The sequence below is a fragment of the Prionailurus bengalensis genome, chromosome C2 (genome assembly GCF_016509475.1).
Source record: "Prionailurus bengalensis isolate Pbe53 chromosome C2, Fcat_Pben_1.1_paternal_pri, whole genome shotgun sequence".
In the NCBI taxonomy this organism is placed as follows: domain Eukaryota; kingdom Metazoa; phylum Chordata; class Mammalia; order Carnivora; family Felidae; genus Prionailurus; species Prionailurus bengalensis.
The window spans coordinates 110,030,094-110,050,751 of NC_057350.1; the positions used below are offsets into that span (position 1 = coordinate 110,030,094).

General features: G+C 39.7%; 1 protein-coding gene across 7 annotated transcripts in view; it reads left to right on the forward strand.

Moving 5' to 3' along the window:
- The window catches only part of PLCH1 (phospholipase C eta 1), a 219,594-nt gene extending 201,250 nt beyond the window's left edge, over positions 1–18,344 (forward strand). For 2 of the 7 annotated variants that reach the window (XM_043595068.1, XM_043595070.1), the window contains 9 exons: positions 1,218–1,397; positions 1,490–1,597; positions 2,870–2,994; positions 7,515–7,599; positions 9,990–10,136; positions 10,384–10,463; positions 11,994–12,053; positions 12,488–12,842; positions 15,166–18,344. In XM_043595068.1, the coding sequence (XP_043451003.1) occupies positions 1,218–1,397; positions 1,490–1,597; positions 2,870–2,994; positions 7,515–7,599; positions 9,990–10,136; positions 10,384–10,463; positions 11,994–12,053; positions 12,488–12,842; positions 15,166–17,246 (3,221 nt within the window). In that variant the 3' untranslated portion in view covers positions 17,247–18,344. Of the gene's footprint in view, positions 1–1,217; positions 1,398–1,489; positions 1,598–2,869; positions 2,995–7,514; positions 7,600–9,989; positions 10,137–10,383; positions 10,464–11,993; positions 12,054–12,487; positions 12,843–14,838; positions 14,867–15,165 lie in introns of all 7 variants that reach the window. The other 5 variants (XM_043595074.1, XM_043595073.1, XM_043595069.1 and 2 more) reach the window with 5 other exon arrangements.
- The last annotated feature ends 2,314 nt before the right edge of the window (positions 18,345–20,658 follow it).

The following is a 20,658-nucleotide window of genomic DNA, read 5'->3' on the forward strand; positions in this document are numbered from 1 at the left end:
ATGATCATCCCAAGTTCCATCTCTGGAGTGTAACTGGCAGTCATTTGGCCAGCATTTAATATCTAAGGGTATACAATCCTGAGGACAACAGGGACCCTGGGAAACTGTGTGCTCCATTGAACATGCAGTGCGGGTATGGTTCTGGCCCAGCTGGCCCAGCAAGACTCTGTAGTTCAGCTCCTTGGCTATATGAGCTGTGTCCCTCAGTCTGGGTTCCAACATATTTAGCTTGTCAGAGTAAACACTGAAATGGGAATGAGGCTCTGGGCAAGTTTGGTTCTTTATTTAGGCTGGCTTCTTTCAGAACACATATGGCTGGTCATTTTGGAGGTAGGGTGTGGATGTTTGGTGAAGGGGTAGGAGTAGTAGGGGCATTATAGACATGGGATTGGGAGGAAAGGGTAGGAAATTGAATGCTTGGTGGGACGTTACCTCCATCATGACCCTCAAATTGGCAGCCACCTTGGCCCTGGATTGACACCTCCTGATGATAGTCAGGAAACGTTAATATAGGCTTCCTGTTCTTTTTCCTCCCTTTATATTTCTCATTGTATGTATGGAGGGTGGATGATCATTCCTGTTTCTGAGACTTTATTTTTTTATAATGCTCTTTACAAATCTTCCTCCACTATTACTCCTACTCATAATTCTATCTAAGTTAACATTAAAACTCATTTTTTTCTTTTTTGGAATTGGTCTTTTATTTTCTTGGACCCTGAATGCTATCCGTTAATATGTGTTTCACATGAATGTTTTGTAGATGAATGCCTTCAATGAATGTCTCCCTGTGGTCAGGAATAAGTTTCATAGTTTTATTTATCCATGACTGTCTATATCTTTGGCAAAGATACTCTGTTGGACTCATGCCCCTAAAAAGCAATTTTTGTGCCAGCCCTCATCATACTAGCCAGATAGACATGAATTAGTGACATGTTTTGAATTCCTGGGAGAACAGGGGACTCAGAAACATGCAGTTATGCCAGCCAGACGTGCACCTCTGATTTGGCCTCAAAATGGCTAAAGAGTCCTCAAAATGGCTAAAGAATGGGGCTTTATGGATCTTTCTTGGTTAGAAGCTACTGCTACTCTGGTTGAATTCACTCTTTTGCTTTGCATTTTATTATGGGTATAATCTGACATAGGTAAAAGTTCTTGGTGACTGGTGTTTTCTTGGCAGGGGCTCTCACTTTTCTTTTTCCTTTATTAAAAACTGCCAGGAACCACAGGGAATGTGTTATCATTTAGCGAAACAAGAGCACATCAGGTGGTTCAGCAGAAATCGGAGCAGTTCATGATTTATAACCAAAAGCAGCTCACGAGGATTTACCCCTCTGCCTACCGCATTGATTCCAGTAACTTCAACCCTCTGCCGTACTGGAACGCAGGCTGCCAGCTAGGTGCGTATGCCTTGGGAAGAAGCGGTTCTCCGTTATGTCCTGACTCTATGCTGCTGTCTTGCCTAATTCTCTCAAACTTTGAACTTGCACAGTGGCACTGAACTACCAGTCTGAAGGGCGAATGATGCAGTTAAATCGAGCCAAATTCAAGACAAATGGCAATTGTGGCTATGTCCTCAAACCCCAGCAAATGTGCAAAGGTGTGTGTTCATTTCATGGTTGTCTCTCTGAATGCAGGTAACCTTATTGAAGGAACTCTCTACAAAATGTGATACATCAGTGTTCTCCAACATGATTCTTCTAAAAAAATTTTGATACTGATTTACTTTTGAGAGAGAGAGAGAGAGAGCATGTGGGGAGGGGCAGAGAGAGAGAGAGAGAGGGAAACAGGATCGGAAGCAGGGTCTGCACTGACAAAGAAAGCCTGATGTGGGGCTCGAATCTGTGAACCATGAGATCATCACCTGAGCCGAAGGCATCCACTTAACCGACTGAGCCACCCAGGTGCCCCTGCAACATGATTTTTAAAAAAATAGATAGGTTAAGGTATTGGCATGCAAATTGTCACAACTGTTTAATGTTTGGGTAGCATGGTGTTTAGAATGTTCTCTTGTGAGGTTTTTTATGTTCAGGGGGACGTGGATAGCCATGGATCATTATCTGAAACCCAGTGTCCCAGCGTGATACTCCCTGGGCATCACTTATAAAATTGTGCTGCCTTCTAAGGTCTGAGCCCTGTCTTTCAGAAACTCTGTGAGTATAAGTGAGTCTGAAACCTGCTAGCAAAATTAAAATACCACCTGAAACAATTGTATCAAGCCCTTTTAGTCTTTGTTAGCACTAACAAAAAAGAAAAGATAATGTAGCGTTAGATCAAGAAACACTTCTTTTTGGCTCTGCTCATTAAAATTCTTTTAAAAATTTCCAAATTGGCTTTTTAACAATTCAGGTAAAAAAGCGTTGACAGATGTGCCTTCTGGATTTTATGCTTTGCATGTTTTCTTACTCTTCTATTTACTCAGTTTCAGGTCTTCTTTCCGTTTGTTATATTCACTGTCTATACCTATGATAGTTTAAGTTAGGGGATTATTCACATCTGACATAACTGCTCTTCTTCTCTACACTATTGGCATTCCAATAACATGCTTCTCTTCCCTCATGCCATGATTGATAATTGCATCACAGATGTTTCAAATTGGCCCATTCTTTTGCCTTTGGGAGCATGGATTCTAGCAAAAACCACAGCTATAGAAATGCCAGCTGGCATTGCCTTCGGTCAAAAGCCACACTGATAGTTATGTGATCATTTCTTTTCTCTAGAAAACACTGTAGTAATTCAGCATTTGTCGTTTCTTTGTTCTACATGCTTAAACTGTGTGTGTGTGTGTGTGTGTGTGTGTGTGTGTGTGTGTGTGTGTGTGTTTTCCCATGCTACCAGCCTCAGATTTTAACCTCTACTTTATTTGGCTTAGGTACTTTCAACCCTTTCTCTGGTGATCCACTTCCTGCCAACCCCAAAAAGCAGCTCATCCTGAAAGTGATCAGCGGACAGCAACTCCCCAAACCTCCAGACTCCATGTTTGGAGACCGAGGCGAGGTAAGCCACATGTATGAACATGTTAATTACGTGATTACTTTATTATGTTTATATTGTATCTGAAATATCTTCAGAATTCTCTGTCTCTCTCACTCTCTCTATGTGTGTATGTGTATGTGTTCACAAATGAGCACTGACCTCAGCTCATCAGATATCAACTGACTTATTGGCAAAGCACACATGGTTCCTTCTGGAATGCAGTGTACCTTCTATTTTGGAGGCATGCTCATGTCCTTCTTCTCAGAGAAGGTCTATCACCCCAGGCTCTTTGCCTGGATCTTGAATGTTGACCGGGGACACCACACAGCTCTGGTGTTGGGTTCCACCATAAGCTCTTTGTTGCAAATTTCAGCTGACCCGTGATACCCTGCGGCCATCCACCTCACCTTGTCAACCTTCGTTCCCATTCTCCACAGTGGCCATTTCCAGCCTTCTCTCTCCTCGAACCTGTGTTCTCATCACTTCCTTCTCATCTTCAACAGATGGCACTGTGTCCTACTTCTCAGAAAGTAGGAGCTTCATATGGGACCATTTGTTCCATCTCCGTTGCCTCCAGCCTAATCCACACCACCGTTGTCTCTTGTCAGTTCTGCTGTGGTAACCTCCCAGCTGACTGGTCTCCCTATGGCCATTCTGTCCTCTAAGCAGCGGGAGTAATTGGGCAGTGTCAGAATATGTATCCTTACCTCTCCTTTCCTTCTTTCTCTTCTTCACTGTCTGCAAAAATGAGGACTCACTTCTTACTTTTTCTCTCAAACTTTTTATTTTGAAAATTTTTAAACCTCAGAAAAGTTGGAATAGTAAAATTAATGCCACATCTCCAGCACCTAGATTCACTTATAAAATTACAAAATTTGTTACATTTCCTTTCTCTCTCTTTCATGTGTAAATGTATTTATATATGTGTGCATAAGTATATTTTATGTGTGTGTGTGTGATATATATACACACACACACATACACACAAGTGCAAATACACACATTTGCATATATACACACACACACATACACACAAGTGCAAATACACACATTTGCATTTCTTTGCAGTCATTTGAGAATAAATTGTTGGCATTATGACCTTTGACCCCTAAATACATACCATCTTCAGCATTTATCTCCTAAAAATAAGAACGTTCTCCTGTATAGCCATAATAAAAGCATGACTGTTAACATTCATGCAATAATATTATCTAATATAAAATCAATATTCAGTTTTCTCCAGTTATCCCCAAATTGTCCTTATGTCCTTTTTTTTCTTTATGTATTCAGGATCCAATCAAGGATCACATATTGCTTTTAATTGTTATTTCTCTCTGGCCCCCCTTTTTTTTTTTTAAACAACAACAACATTTTTAAATGTTTGTTTATTTTTGAGAGACAGAGAGAGGCAGAGCATGAAGGGGCGGGGGGGATCAGAGAGAGAGGGAGACACAGAATCCGAAGCAGGCTCCAGGCTCTGAGCTGTCAGCACAGAGCCCAATGTGGGGCTTGAATTCACGAACCGTGAGATCATAACCTGAGCTGAAGCCGGAGGCTTAACTGACTGAGACACCCAGGTGCCCCTCTCTGGTCCTTTTAAATTCTACAGCAGTCCTCCAGCTTTCTTGTTTTGTTTTCATGATATCGACATTTTACAAAATGCCCAAGTCAGTTATTTTTAGAATGTCCTTCAATTTGAATTTAATGTCCTGATTGCTTCTTCATGAATGGAATAAACATAAATGTATTTGTCAGGAGTACTCCCTGGACAATGTTGTGTCCTTCTCAGTACATCACATCAGGATCTGTGTGATGTCACTTTATTCAGTGATTGATCACAGTACTTGAATAAGGGGGTTTCTTCCAGGTGTTTTTCATTGTCTAGTTATCTCTTTACCTTTGTAACTAATATATAGTGTGGGGGAGTTAGAGTAATTTTTTATATATATGAGGAAATATGGTTTTTTTTGGTCATTAAAATAAAACCCAATCTCCTTAACTTGGCTTATAAGGTTCTCTATCGGGAGATTTCAACTTTTCTTGAGCCATGGAACCCTTTGGTATATAATGTGGCCATCTGGACCCCTTCTCAGAATAATAATTTTGATGCATAAAATAAAATATGTAGGGATATACTGGAAATCAGTTATATTGAAATTCACTTATCAAAATATTAAAAATAAATTGTGATATGCATATATCTATTAATGCAATAAATAGCAGGATCTAGGGGTTGGTTTATTAACTATTAGAATTTTGAAGCCATGATAAATGTAGATGATACATGGAAATTTCTGCAACAACTGTAATAGGACACAAAAGCATCCATGATTTCTACCAGATACAAAATTACAATTCTAGTACTATTACATTGGGCTTTAGTCATAAGCTAATGAAAATAAAGATAAGATAAAGATACAGTTTTTCCCCCTATCCAGGCTCCCTGAATTCTCAACCCATGATCTCTCACATTGTTTATCCATCTGAGAATGAAATAACCATTAGTCTTGCTTTCATTCAGAAAACTGATTGTCATCTTAAATTTTCATCTTGTCTTTGCTCTCCACATATGATATATTACCATCTCCTCGGACTTCTACCTCCCACACCTCTTTCCAGTCTTGCTGCCAACCATCCAATTCTGTTCTTCCAGCATCTCAGCTGGATTACCGTATGTGGAAGCAGACACTGGTGTCTCAGGTTTGCATTTGAGGAAACTGAAGCACAAGATACTTGCCTAAGGCAGCACAGGAGCCAAGTTTTGAAGCAGGAAGTTGCTCTTCAAGTCTGTGGTTTTCTTGAATTCCTTATGAACAGAAGTCAGAAGTCATACTTATTAGTTGCCCCCCAAAATCTGAGCTACCCAATTGTCCAGTTTTAGCCCAGGGTTCTATTAAAAGGAAAAACCTCTAGCATAAAATGCCCTATTGAAAATGAATAAACATCAGAGTTTATGTAATAGACAAAAAGTATGTGTATCCACCCAATTTTCTCAGCATGTTTTTCCAGCATTCTTCTAGCTCTTATTCCCTGAAGCTCCCCCCAAAACACCATATTCCCCTTACTTCCCCAGTTCCTAGAACATGTTTTCTCAGACTTCATTAGTCTCTCCTTTACACTTTTAGATCTGCTCTTTCTGGACTCTTTAGGTTCCAGTCTTTCATTGCTCATTATCCAGAACTTGCATGATAAAATAGCTTATTTGCATGATAAAATCAGGATCCCTTCTGGAAGATAGGGGATGTGGGAAAGAAGACTATGCATTCAGTTTTTCTATTGATTCCTTCTTAGTCTTTTAATTTTTTGACCTAATGTAACTTAAAATTTTTTTTTCAACGTTTTTATTTATTTTTGAGACAGAGAGAGACAGAGCATGAACGGGGGAGGGGCAGAGAGAGAGGGAGACACAGAATCGGAAACAGGCTCCAGGCTCTGAGCCATCAGCCCAGAGCCTGACGCGGGGCTCGACCTCACGCACCCTGAGATCGTGACCTGGGTGAAGTCGGACGCTTAACCGACTGCGCCACCCAGGCGCCCCGACCTAATGTAACTTTAAAAGAGCAGTTAAGTGTCTGACTTCAGCCCAGGTCATGGTCTCATCAGGCTCTGTGCTGACAGCTCGGAGCCAGAGCCTACTTCAGATTCTGTGTCTTCCTCTCTCTCTGGCCCTCCTCTGTTCACACTGTCTCTCTGTCTCTCTCAAAAATAAATAAACATTAAAAAAAATTAAAGTTACATTATAGTACTCAGTTGATTTAAATACAGTAAAGTGCACAAATCAAATGTGGATAGCTTGATTAATTATTGTTTATGCAACCCAGATCCAGACAGAACATCTGAGAACCCCCCAGAAGGCTTCTATTCACTCTTCCAGTAAATATCTATTCCCAACCCCCAAATCAAACACCAACCCATATCACAACAGATTAATTGTGCTATGCTCAACTTGTATGTAAATGGACTCTTACAGTATGTACTCCTTTTTTTTTTAAGATTTTATTTTTTAAGTAATCTCTATACCCACTGTGGGGCTCAAGCTCACAACCCTGAGATCAAGAGTTGCAAGCTCTTCCAACTGAGCCAGCTAGGCACCCCTAGTATATTCTCTTCTATGTCTGAATTGCTCAACGTTATGTCTCTGTACCAGAACTTTTTCTTTTTCATTGTTGTATGATAGTCATTAAATGAATAGTCCACAATTCATCCCTCCTACTCATGATACACATGTAGGTTGTTTCCAATGTGTGACTATTATGAATATGGCTGCTCTGAGCATGGACAAAAGGTCTCATTTCTGTTGGGTATATACCTTGAACTGGACTTGTGGGTTCATTGGATAAAATTTGTGTAGCATCAGTAAATACTGGCAAACAAAAATTTAATCTTCTAGTTATGTTTCATATATCTAAATCTGTCGTTCAGTTTCTCTTTCTTAGTAAGCACCTAATAAAATGGTTTGCTGTTGAAATGTGGCCAATATTCTCAATTAACACACACGTAGAAATGTATCAGTTGTAATAATACTCTCTTTATTTACGTAGATCATTGATCCTTTTGTTGAAGTTGAAATTATTGGATTGCCAGTAGACTGCTGTAAAGATCAAACTCGCGTAGTAGATGACAATGGTAAGATGATAATCAGCTTGCTTTTCTTTTTTTAATGGTTGGTTATTTATTTATTTATTTATTTTGAGAGAGAGAGAGAGAGAGAGAGAGAGCGAGCGAGCAAGTGGAGGCGGGGGCGGGGGGTGGGTGGGTGGCTGCGGTGCAGAGAGAGAGGGAAACAGAATCAGAAGCAGGCTCGAGGCTCTGAGCTGTCAGCACAGAGCCTGACACGGAGCTCAAACTGCGAGATCATTGACCTGAGCTGAAGTCGGGCGCTTAACCGACTGAGCCACCCAGGTTCCCTCATAATCTGTTTACTTTTTATCAAGAAGCTCTAAAAATAAAATTCGTACTGAAAAAGAAAAATTTATCTATGTGGAAAAGAAACAGATCCCTAAAATTTGTAACTGCCATCTGAATTTTATGTTAAAATCTTTTAAACACATAAAACTGAGTAAATGTGGGTTTGGTGCATGGTATGTTCTGGTGGATGTTGTAATCTAGGCTCCTAAATTCTTTGCTTTTGAAGCAAATTGTGTGTGTGTGTGTGTGTGTGTGTGTGTGTGTGTGTTCCCTAATGAAGAGAATAAATGTTATTTTAAAGGGCTGGGTTGAAAATTAGGAAAATGCCTCTGTGTTTTCATGACATAGTTGCTTCAAAGCTCTCATTCATGAAGCCTACATGTCTTGATGATTTTTCATTCTTTTTCTGGAGCATGTAAAACTCTAAAGGCAAGTGCAGCATGCACTGGCAAGTTGACTTCTTGATATGTGCATCTGGTCTATTGGCAGCATTCTTGTATTCTGGTCATGATGTAAAACAAACTTTCTTTACCAAAGCCTCATGTCTTTTCCTTGGTAATCTTCTTAAATGGGGTTTGTTCATATATTTGACAAACATTGTGGCATACCTATTTTTTTTCAGTCTCTAGTCGTTAATACTTGAACTCTAAACCTCAATGCTCAAAACATTCAGGAAATTAGAGGTTCATAGTGAGACCCTAGGTATTTTCTAGTTTAAGGAAAGGAATTTGGGGATTCAAGAATAGCATAAGCCTATGACTTTAGGAAATGCCATGCTTAAAGGAAGCAAACTTCCTATATTGCATTTTCCTACCAATGCCCATTGGTGGTGTGTTTTTTTCTGGTTTTTGTTTTTGTTTTTGTTTTAGTCTCAGTCTCAGAAGTAATTGAGAGGTCATTACTAAGTTAACAAAAACATAATCTCTTCTCTTGTTCAGGAGGGGCATCTCAGTGATTTCAGTCCATAATTATTTCCTTACCTGAGGCATTTAATAGGGTCAGGTGGCTGATGCCTCCTGACTGCTGTATTTGATAAAACTTATTTGCATTTTTAGAAAAGAGAAACAAATTTACAGAGTATTTGAATTTTTAGCAGTTTATATAATTATTTTGTCTGAGAAAATTTTTATCAAGAAATAAGTGTATTTTTACTTTGAGAATATGAGTTGAATTATATACCTTTCTATTTATTTTCAATGGCTATGAAAATATATCTTTCATGTATTAAGGTGTAGCTTCATGAGAAGCCACTGGAAAACAATAGGGTGTAGTCTAATTCAACTCTGTAATTAGTGTGACTTTAGGTGTATTATTTTCTCGGAATATCAATTTTCTCAACTACAAAATGACTTATAAATACTTACATTTCTTACCTTAAAAAAAGCATTTATAACATGTGTAATTTAAAAAAGTTGTGTAGTTTTGAAAAATAGTATGTATTTTTTCTGAATTAAAAAAACCCCAAAACCCTGTTTTGCCATCTGTAGAGGATTGCCATAAGAATTAAGTAAGATGCCATATGTACAGTGGCATTGGAACCTGCACAGGACCTTATAAAATGTTTGCTGGTGATTATTATAGTAGCAGAATCTTTTGTGGGTGAGAAGCATGATTATATTTGGCAAAGTATCTCTTTCTCTTTCTCTCTTTCTTTCTTTTTTTTCTTTCTCTTTCTTTCTTTCTTTCTTTCTTTCTTTCTTTCTTTCTTTCTTTCTTTCTTTCTTTCTTTCTTTCTTTCTTTCTTTCTTTCTCCTTTTTTCTTTTTTTTTCCTAAAACATTATTCTTAGACCACTACTAAAGGTACTTTTTGAGCTTACTGAAGCATTCTGAAATTGCCTAAAGGAACTTGCCCTACAATGCAATTTGGCATCAAAGATTATTAGAATTGATGTAATCATTTAAAGGCAATTTTCCTACCAATTATTTTCTGGCAATGGGGCAAATTCCAAGGCTTTATTTCAGGAAGGCATCCTGGAGTGGCTTGGTCATCTTCACGAGTTTAATAACCATTGCAAGCAATTTTCAGTCTGCTTTGCAGGCGATGCTGCCAATTCATTTTTAGTCAAGCCCTTTGCTTTTCTAATTTTTCTCTTCCTATTTCTCTGAGGATTTAACCCTGTATGGGAAGAAACCCTGACATTTACAGTACACATGCCAGAAATAGCTTTGGTTCGGTTCCTTGTGTGGGATCACGATCCGATTGGACGAGACTTTGTTGGACAAAGAACCGTGACCTTCAGCAGCTTAGTGCCAGGTAGGTATAGGCTGGCTTTTCCTTTCTAGGCTGACCATTCAGTTTTCTTTGGAAAACTTAATATATGATATGTGATATACACAACATATGGCATATATGATATATAAACTATGTATTATATGAGTGTTGACATGTTTTATGAAATGTAAAGAATTATAGTAAAGTCAAATACTTAATTCAGTTGCACCAATGGGAAAGCCAAATGTAAGTTCAAGTAAAAAGAAACTGTTTTCTCTGCTTTTGTCAGGCTACCGGCATGTCTATTTGGAAGGACTGACAGAAGCATCCATATTTGTCCACATAACAATCAATGAAATCTATGGAAAGGTGAGAAAGATTGTAGTGCTTAAAGCCACATGCAACAACAATGCGGTCCTTAACAAACTTATTTTTTGACTAATTGCTTAAAAGGAACATATATCTTGACAAAGCTGTTCTTTAGCAGAAAACTATTGAGAAGCCTAGCGAGCCCAGTGTGCTATCCTATCAGGTCCTATCTTGATCCACATGTGTTCCTTCCATTGTTCTGGGGTGTGTACTCATTGCTTCCACCCAGGGGGGCTCTCTGGGCTTATGAAAAAACTGCTATTCTCTCAAATGATCATTTGTTTCACTAAAACAATAAATATATAGTTAAACGTTAAATTTTATTTAAATACTTAAGAGGACCTAGCTGACTGCAGCAGGAAATGTAGTGTCTCAGATGTTTGATGAATTACGAGTACTAACCAGACTGTGATTCTAGCCAGTTCTAGGCAGGAGATGTTCATTTGGTGCCTTTGTATTTAACTGAAAACCTAAAACTCCCCACCCACGGGAATTTAAGGACTTTATAAGGACTCTTTCTTTTAAGAAATAGACTATAAAAATGTAACCTATTTTTCTCCTCGTGCTGTTCTCTTCAGTACACAGCTCACTTGAGGTTTACAAATCAATGGGCTATCCTGTAGGCATGCCAAGTAATTGGGGATTTGGCCACTAGAATGAATTTCCAGGACCAGATGTGATTTGGAGGGACTGTAAGAGCATTGACTAGCACCTTGGAATGTCCAGTGTTCTTTATTAGAAAGTCTCCTGTAGACTTCTATATATTCTCTGTGCCTTATCTTCCTCAGCTATAAATGTAGGGTAAAAATAGTACCTACCTCGTCAATACGCTATCCTTATCCTTAAAAAGCTGCCTACCATACAGTAAATGTTCAAAAATGTTGGTTAATATTAATACTGTTATAACTACAAGCCAAATTCTAGGGAGTGGACCAATTCAGGCTGAATTAGAGGGTATAATGTTTAGCTGTACATCGGCTGGTATGGGAGGGGCACTAAGGATTGTAATTTCTAAGAGTAGTGAAGTTTTATTCTGTGATGTTCTGTGTTTAATCCTTGGTTTCTGCCCATGCTGTTTGTTGAAATACTTCCTCTGGCACAATTGCACACAAATGTAAACGTTAGAAAATGATTCTTGAATTTCTAGGAATCCCAGGTTAAGAAAGTAGTAGGATCTCTAGCATTTATCAGGCTTGAGGGAAACAATAAAATTCAGAATTTGTTTAAAACTTGAACCAGAAATAAATTAAAATGTGAAAAAGAAAGTGTTCCATAGGATTTCCATGTTCCTACATAGATGTCTTCCTCAAGTCACATTATATATTACTTTCAAGGTGTATTTGGGTTGGGATACATAATCCACAATGCGGAGGTGATGAGCTGAGCAACGAATGAACCTGTGACTAACACCAAAGTGGAAGAAAGGGTTTATAGAAGCATTTTTATTCTTCTCCTTGGTTTTTACTTGTGCCACTTTTCTTGAATGAGCCCAAATTGTGTTTTGTTGTGTTTTGTTTTTTTCCCTTGCAGTGGAGTCCTTTAATACTCAACCCCAGTTATACTATATTGCACTTTCTAGGAGCTACAAAGGTAGTTTCTCAGCATGGTGCTTTGTTCTTGCCGACATATTTCTTTTTAAATGGTTATGGCAGCATGCTCTCTCATATCACTCCATTTCCTGCTTACCACTTTGAAACATGCATCTGTTGCTTTAAGGCGGCCGAAGTTCATAACAGTCTATTAAGTGTGGAAACTTTTCCTATCACCTCATCATCTCTGGGTAGGAAACTTCTGGGTAGCTTGGTTGTGAAAATGGAAGGCTGCCTCCTCACAAAGTAAGGTCAATAAGACTTGCATGGTGTTGTGTAGACATGCTGTGAGCTGCCATTTTCTTGGTTTGAATATACTTCAATGGCTGTAAAATTTTGTTTTGTGTTCATTTTTCATGGAGCTGTCATGTCAAAGGCAAGCGGTTGCCACAATGGGATTTGCTTAACTTGTGCTTCATTCTTTTGTGTCTTCAGAACAGACAGCTCCAAGGTCTGAAGGGATTGTTCAATAAGAATCCCAGGCACGGTTCTTCAGAAAACAATTCCCATTATGTTCGGAAACGATCAATTGGAGATAGAATTCTGCGACGCACCGCCAGTGCTCCAGCCAAAGGCAGAAAAAAGAGCAAAATGGGTTTCCAAGAAATGGTAGAGATAAAGGATTCTGTGTCTGAGGCTGCGAGAGATCAGGATGGTGTCCTGAGGAGGACCACACGGAGTCTGCAAGAGCGCCCTGTCTCTATGCCTGTTGACAAAAGTCTGCTGGGGGCTTTGTCCCTACCTGTATCTGAAACAGCAAAGGACACTGACGGAAAAGAAAGCTCCCTGGGTAAGATGCCTTACGTTTCTCTAAGAATAAATCCTTTGAACCCATATTCTGGTCCCTGATTACCATTAGGACCTGGTTGACATTTTATAGTCAAAGTAAAAATATACTAAAAAATAAGTAATTTTTAATGTTACCTTTAGACAGGATTTTAAACTTTGGGAAGAGGGCGGTAGAAGAGCTATTTTCTAGTCACCTAAAGCCTTAGAATAACATCGAAGTTTGTAATGGTAGGGGAACGATCAGGTGTGATGGTACAGAGCCCGTGGGGCTGCGAGGTGCCGTGCAGGGAAACCTGCAAAATAGGAGCAGAGATCTTGTTTTACCAAGTGGGTACAAATGTTACTGATGGTTCTGGGGTTAAATAGAATCATAGTGATTCTTCTGAGGTTAACTGTAGTTGCATTTCTTTCCCCAACGTATAACACATTTCCATGATTGGAAATGTTTATGGAGAATGAAGTAAAGCTAGATGTTAACAGCAAGCCATCTTCTTTACTTGAGAAATCTTTGCTTCTTCAAGAGGTAGCTCAGGTGATATTTTCCTGTGGTCTCATTTCCTTGATCCCCGGATACTGGCAGGGAAGGAAGCATGTCCATGGTTCCTGTCCGGTTATAGGCTCCTCAAGCATAGGGACCAAGCATTACCCATCATTTTCTTAATCTGAGCATAATGCTTTTTCATTCATATCAAGAACTTGATAAAGAATGATGCCTGCTTTGCACGGTACCAAAGAACTCCTGAATTGTGTCAGTGACTCCTTCCCCCGCCCTTGGTAATTTAAGCATCAAAACTGTCCATTTGATGTCTCTGCAACAAGAGTTTTAATTAAATCAGAATCCTGTCAGACAAGTATGATGTGATACCTATTTACTTTAGGAAAATACTCCTGTTATCAATCAATTTAATTTCAGTCTTCTCTTTTCTCGCAAACTTCATTTTGCTTATGTGGATTTTTATTATAAGATATTCTAAGGGAACAAATGAATTTTTGAATGGCCTATTTGAAGAGAAAAAGAGAGTTTAAAGGTTTGAAATTTTGCTAGGAGCAGTGTCAGAGAAGAGATGAAATACATCTCTTAAAGTTTATTTCAAAACCCCATTTTGGGGGAAGATAAATCTGTACTCAATAGAAATCAATACTGGTTAACCCAGAAAGCAATATTTAGTTGATGTGTGTATCCTCCCTTTAACAGCTATATAGGTTTGTCATTTTCATGTATATTATATGAGACTTATGGTAACAATAGAACAAACATAGCCATGCAGTGATTCAAGTTATAATGGAGAAAAAAAAGTAGAGAAATGCAGAATACAAAATTTTGTATATAATTTTGTCCCTCTAAAGAAGGTTACAGTAGCTATCTCTGAGTGGTAACATCATAGGGTATTTAATTTTTTCCTTGATAATTTTTGGGTTTATCAAACTTTTTATGATGGATTTTTCTTTAGTTAGGAAGGTATTTGGTAAGTTAAATAAATTCTTCTTTTTTATATATCCCGACTGAAAGCATTGAAAAAAGCTATTAATTAGATCAAGAATAATTGAACATTTGATATTATCTTAGCATCATCCTAAGCATGATGGAGTAGCCCAAAGTATTGTGAATTTTGTGTTTTTATAGCTTTCCATACGGTGCCCAATATTTTACTGCCTCTTTTAGGGGAAAATGCAGTATGAAATTTGTGTATTAAAAACAAAAATATGATTAACAAAAAATTAGATATTAGCACCAGCATAGAATTGGTGACCAAGTCTTTAGTTTTACACCTCAAATAGATACTGGTATTTTAATACATTTATTGTACCTTCTAACCTGCTTCAGAACCTGATTAAAGTAGCTGTTTTGCCAAGATGTTTTTTAAAATAATATGACTTGTGATTTTTACTAATACATGTGTAACTTTGAAAGCTTATAGTATCTTGCTTGCAGGTACCACAGTACTTTGTTTAACAGAACTGTCTTGTTCTATTTTTATTGCCATGCTTCTGTGTAGTACAAATCTGAATAGGAAACAACTTAAGGTAATCCTCACTGTAAAAGTATGGTAACTCATTGACATTTTTTTTGACAATGAATATTACATCCTTAGCTGATGTAATAGATACTCAAAGGGAAGCTTCAGTGAAATTCCTATAAATATAGTTTACCATTTATTCATCACACAGACACTTTGTTACAAACCTCTGCAATCCATAACTATATTCTGTCACGATGTAACAGATCTGCATTCTCCATTTGTCTGTCTGAAGACAAACATGAGTGTTTGCAGGGTCTATAAAAAGTGATACATGTTACCTAAAATGTTCTTTGTTTCATTCAGCAGAAGATAAGGATGGAAGAAAAGGGAAGGCAAGTGTAAAAGACCAACATTTTCCAAATTTCAACAGAAAGTTGTCCTCTTCCTCTAGCGCTCTCCTACACAAAGACATCAGCCAAGGCAACTCCACCACGTCTGTTGCCAGCATGGCAATCACGGGAGAACCGTGGGGAGTGCCAGGTCCTAAGGGTGGGAGAGCCAAAGCAAACGTGTCAAGTGATTGCCGGGAACATGAATGCCCCAGCCAATCCCTCTCCCCGCGGCAGCGTTTGGTTCTTGATCCTGCCATTACTCCAACACAAGGTCTGTGTGGTGTGAAAACCAAGGAAAGTGGCAATGTGGGGGGTTCTGTGGAAGAGAAAAGCACGTTGTCAGGAAGCATTTTCTCTCAAAGCAATTTGGAGATTAAGAACTTGGAAGGTCACTGGGGTAAGGGCCGAGCTGCAACATCCTTTTCGTTGTCAGACGTCTCTACGCTCTGTTCTGACATACCTGACTCACATTCCACTGCCGTTCTGCAGGAGAGTGAAATTTCCCATCTTATTGACGATGTCACTTTAACGAATGAGAGCGAGCCAGGCAGTTCCATCTCTGCCCTGATTGGCCAGTGTGAGGAGGCCAGTGAGGAGGCAAACCTCACAGTTGTTTCTCACGTCCATGGTGCCAGTGCCGTGTCACGTCATTCTCCCTTGCCCCCCTTGGATGGAAAATTGCCTTTCAGGCATGACTTTTCCATGGGAAAACCCAGGTCATCCTTCCTGTGCTCATCTCCTGAGCCAATTGCTTTCTCAAGTCCCGAGACTTCCAAACACTCCACACACACAGTTTGTGAAACTACCTGCACTCCTGTCTCTAAAACCAAACCAGATGACAACCTTTCTGGTAAGGCCAAGACGGGGTCTGTGGAAAACAGCCTGCCTGGGTCCTCTAACACTTCTCACTGCCAGTTACCAAAAAGTCCCAACCATGGAAAAGACTGGGAAATGCTAAAGAACCACGGCCCTGCCACTTGCACGGACTCGACGCTGGAAGATGTAATAGCCGATGCCACTCTCTGTTTAAATTCTGGAGAGAGCAGTCTCGTGGAAATGGATGAGGACTCAGAAAACCTGTCTATAACAGCCTATGAATATAGAAGAGAGGACACAAGTCACCTTGATTCTCCTTTAAAACTGAAGTACGGTCAGGATGTGGTGGAACATTTTCAAAGAGGTTTGAGAAATGGCTACTGTAAAGAGACTGTCCACTCTTCTGTCTCTGAAATCTTCAACAATATTCAAGATGTCAAAAATCAAAGCATTTCTTGTCTAGCCTTTCAGGGTGCTGGTTTTATGCATAACACCTGCTCAAATTCAGATGCAAAAACGAACCAGACCTGTGTGCCCCTGTCTAGTGATGAAGCCACGCATGCCCCCATCCCCAAGCAGCCCACACATCCTCCCCTGCCTGCTCTGAAGCTGCCCAGTCCTTGCAAATCCAAAAGTCTGGGGGACCTAACGTCAGAGGACATTGCCTGCAACTTCGAAAGCAAGTACCAGTGTATCAGTAAGAGCTTTGTTACAACTGGCATTAGAGACAAGAAGGGTGTGACTGTGAAGACAAAGTCCTTAGAGCCTATAGACGCCCTGACCGAGCAGCTGCGGAAGCTTGTGTCTTTTGACCAGGACGAGGGCTGTCAAGTGCTCTACTCAAAGCAGGATGCCAACCAGTTCCCCAGGGCACTGGTCAGAAAGCTGTCATCCAGAAGTCAGAGCAGAGTGCGCAATATTGCCAGTCGTGCCAAGGAAAAGCAGGAAGCCAACAAGCAAAAAGGTGTAAACCCCAGCCACGCGGGAGGAGTGGTTCTTCGAAACAAGCCGTCAGCGCCCCTGCCTGCGGGCAACCGGCACTCCACCGGCTCCTACATCGCAGGCTATCTGAGGAGCACCAAAGCTGGGGGCCCGGAGGGCCGCGGCATCCCTGAAGGGGCGTGCGCAGCCTTGCGCCCTGGCTACGTCGACCAGTTTTGTCCGGATAATTCTGTTTTGCAGACCGAGCCAAACAGTGATGACAAACCAGAAATTTATTTTCTTTTGAGACTGTGACTTACGTAAAGCTGCATTTTCAGTGTTTACAAGGTATTCCTTAGAGTTGTCAGAGTTTTCGGTAAATACGGTCTTGGCTTTGAAATGATTTTAAAATGTATTTTTAAACTTGTGCTTTGGTCTCCCTTTGACTCCACATGTTCTCCTGTTTATGTGTTTGTATATAGATTGGGGTGACATTTCCCATGTGCATATGATCTCTCTTCCCCGAAGTGTAAATGCCGTCAGTAAGAAATATGTGCATGCCCTAGGTGTGACAGTTCTCAGCGGCTTGGGTTATGATGTGTGTACGTTTCTTTACCACCCCCTTTGCTCTGTGTCCTCAGATCACAGTCACAAATGTAGTCAGTTTTACTCTCTAATTGCTGAGTTCGTTAAGAAACTTTGCAAAGGACAAAGGGGTACATTCTTTATTTTAAAGCTCTCGTCATCATTCCTAGTTTTCCTTCTTCGCTGAGAAGCCCAAACTCATTTTTATAACTCAGCTAAAAGAAGATTGAAAGAGTTACCCTACCTTTTAAGATTTCTCCACCCCAGGCAGAATAAGAGTTCAAAGGAGATTGGTAGCTGTTCCCCCCACACCCTCTCATTTTAGAGTAGGCTGGGAGGGTGTGAGGGAGAAAACAAACTTCTGTATATAGAGACAAAATTGTTTGTTTTACATAAATTTTGTTACATATTTTTGCTAACGGCTTTGTATGTAACAAGAACACAGTTGCCAAGCTATTTGTTGTACTTTTGAATTTTCTGATTAAATTATAGACTGCAAATAATGGCTTTCAGAACGAGGGACTTCTGTCAGACGCTAACAATAATTGTAGCACAGATTGAAAACATCCCCAAAGCTGTAGAGCAAAAAAAAAAAAAAAAACAAAACATTTTTCTCATAATAAAATCCAAGTAAATAGATAATTAGAAGAAACCTTTTTCCTTCACGGAGCCACGTAACTATATTTTAGAACCAACATACGTTATTTTCACTGTGAATCCATTTTTTATTGCATGTTCAGATGTCCCTCTCTGCTTTTTTGTAATATTAACTGCAATGATGTTCTTCTTGGAATTCATGGAAATATAATTAAAGCAGATTTTTAAACACTTGGTGAGTGTTTTTTTCAGTTGCAGCTCATATGTGACTGCTGAGTAAGGGACCCAGAGCACTCAGAAATATTTTCCTTTTCATCTGTTCACAGCAGAAGATAGCTTCTAAAGGGGATAGGTTTAAGCAGCAATTTATGTCTCTGAGTGTTTTCATTATGCTTTAAAGACCATATTTGTAAGGTAACTTGAAAAGAAATCAAATGTAATGAGTTTCTTGCATTTTGTGTTGCTATTGCTAGTTTAAAAATAATCCTTCCCAAATCCTGCCCTGGGCGTGGGGACAGGCAAGATGCTGGATTCAGCAAATCAGACTACTTGAAGCTTTGTTGTGTGGGGAAAGAGCGGGGCAAAAAGCAATCGCACCCTGATGGCCCTAAGTCCCCAACTCAGAACTTTTCCCCAGTGCTGAGGGTCTTCTCTTTGGACAAACACTGGGATGCTGGTTGGGGTAGTTGTGTCCTGGTGAAAGGGAGAGGGACCCAATTTCATTCCCTTAATGAACCTGAGATATTTTTGTCTTCTTGGGGGTGGTTCGAAACCTACAAAGTTGTATCTTTAGACCTTGGCTTGTTTTTAAAGTACCCTTATCTTAAAAGAGACTGACATGATGTAAAGTTGTTGAAATTCATTTGCAAAGGGGTAGAAGTTAGCTGCCTTGTTTGATGGAATTGGTATTCTTATAAAAAAAAAAAATCCAAGAGTTTACATTTGGATGTTAACCCTATTTCAAAGTGGTCTAGTGGTGACATAAATGGTTGATGTCAAGTGATGGGTTATCAGACCCACCCCCCCAGCACCATGTGCATCTGTTACCCACACAAGTAGTATTCTTCTCCTGATAGGACTTAAGAAAAAAAAGGAGAGAGCAAATTCATACATACTATGTGGCACTGCTAATAAAGAAGAGGAAGCAATAACGCTTGACTTTTACTACAAGCTTTCAGTGTTCAGATTAGACTCCTGATTAGGATTTCACTTGTTTGGAGGATGGATCAAGGACTCATTCAGTCACAAAGAAATCACATAGCAAGTAAAATCTCAAGCAATATATTAACAAGTTTTCCAATTTTTTTTCTTTTGAGAACTAGCAAGACACCCCCTGTCTCTGCAAAGTGTGACTACAGCAAGCCCTGCGAAGTGTCAAAGTTTCTCATCTGACTCCTTTCTTAGAGACCAGACAGACTGTTCCAAGGCTGAGCGGCAACAGGTGCCTGGGAGAGTTGTCTCCAGCAATAGCAATATCCACAGAGGGTGAAAGTAAAGCTTCTTAATATAAATCTGACCAAGCCATCTTAAAACCCTTTAGTGGATCCCCATCATATATGAAATAAGCTTCCATAGCCTTGCATACAAGGTCTTCTTTGATTTGATGCCCTTGTCTGTTTCCACTGCCTAGTCTCTGTCTTGGAATGCCCTTTCCTTCTTTGCTGACTACATTTTCCATGATGTGTCCTGGGGGATCCTTTCCCCTAGAGAGCTTTCTGTGTCATCTCCTTTCCCCTACCTGTACCCAACCCATTAGGGTTTTGTGGGAGGTGGGGGGCTTTGATTCCACTCCATTGTATAAATCTGTTCACATGTCTGTTTCTTCCACTAGACTTAGACCTCTCTGAGGACTGTGATTGTGCCTTGTGCCCTTTTCCTAGCTCAAGGCCTGGTACCTATTTGCATTTGGTAAACACTTGAAAAATTGGTGAGTAAGAGAACATGAAGAAAATGTGAAAGAAAGCATGTGTCTGGTATCTGTTTGTTGTGTGCATGGAAGGAGGAAGAGGTACGGAACCTTGTTCCAAATAGTTTGAATGGTGATAACTGAGTATATCTTTGTTTTCCTTTAACTTTCTCATTTCCTTGTTTCTATCCAGCCCTTTCTTCCTTTTCTTTCCCTTTTAATGTAGTATCTGTCTAGTCATTTGCCATGAGTAAGAGTAGCTGATTTTTTTTAAAGCATTCTGCAACTTAAAAAGACTCTTATAGGTGGTGCATCTCATTTGGTCCTTACAATTTCGCAAGGAGTGGAGGTTATCTCCATTTTATAGATACCGAAAATGAATCTCAATGGACATGTGATTTACCCAAGGTCATGGGGGTGGGGGGGTAGGAAATAGCCAAGTAAGGTTACTGCAACTCCTACTATGGTTTTCTTTCCCCTTTCTTTCCCCTACCATTGCTTTTCCTGAAGCCTTTAATAAACATTTAGTTAACATCTACTCTGGGCTAGGCATTCATCTGGGTACTAGTATTATGACAATAGGGACTTGTGTTTAGGGAGTCACAAGCTGGTAGAAATGCTGAGACATGATATACTGGT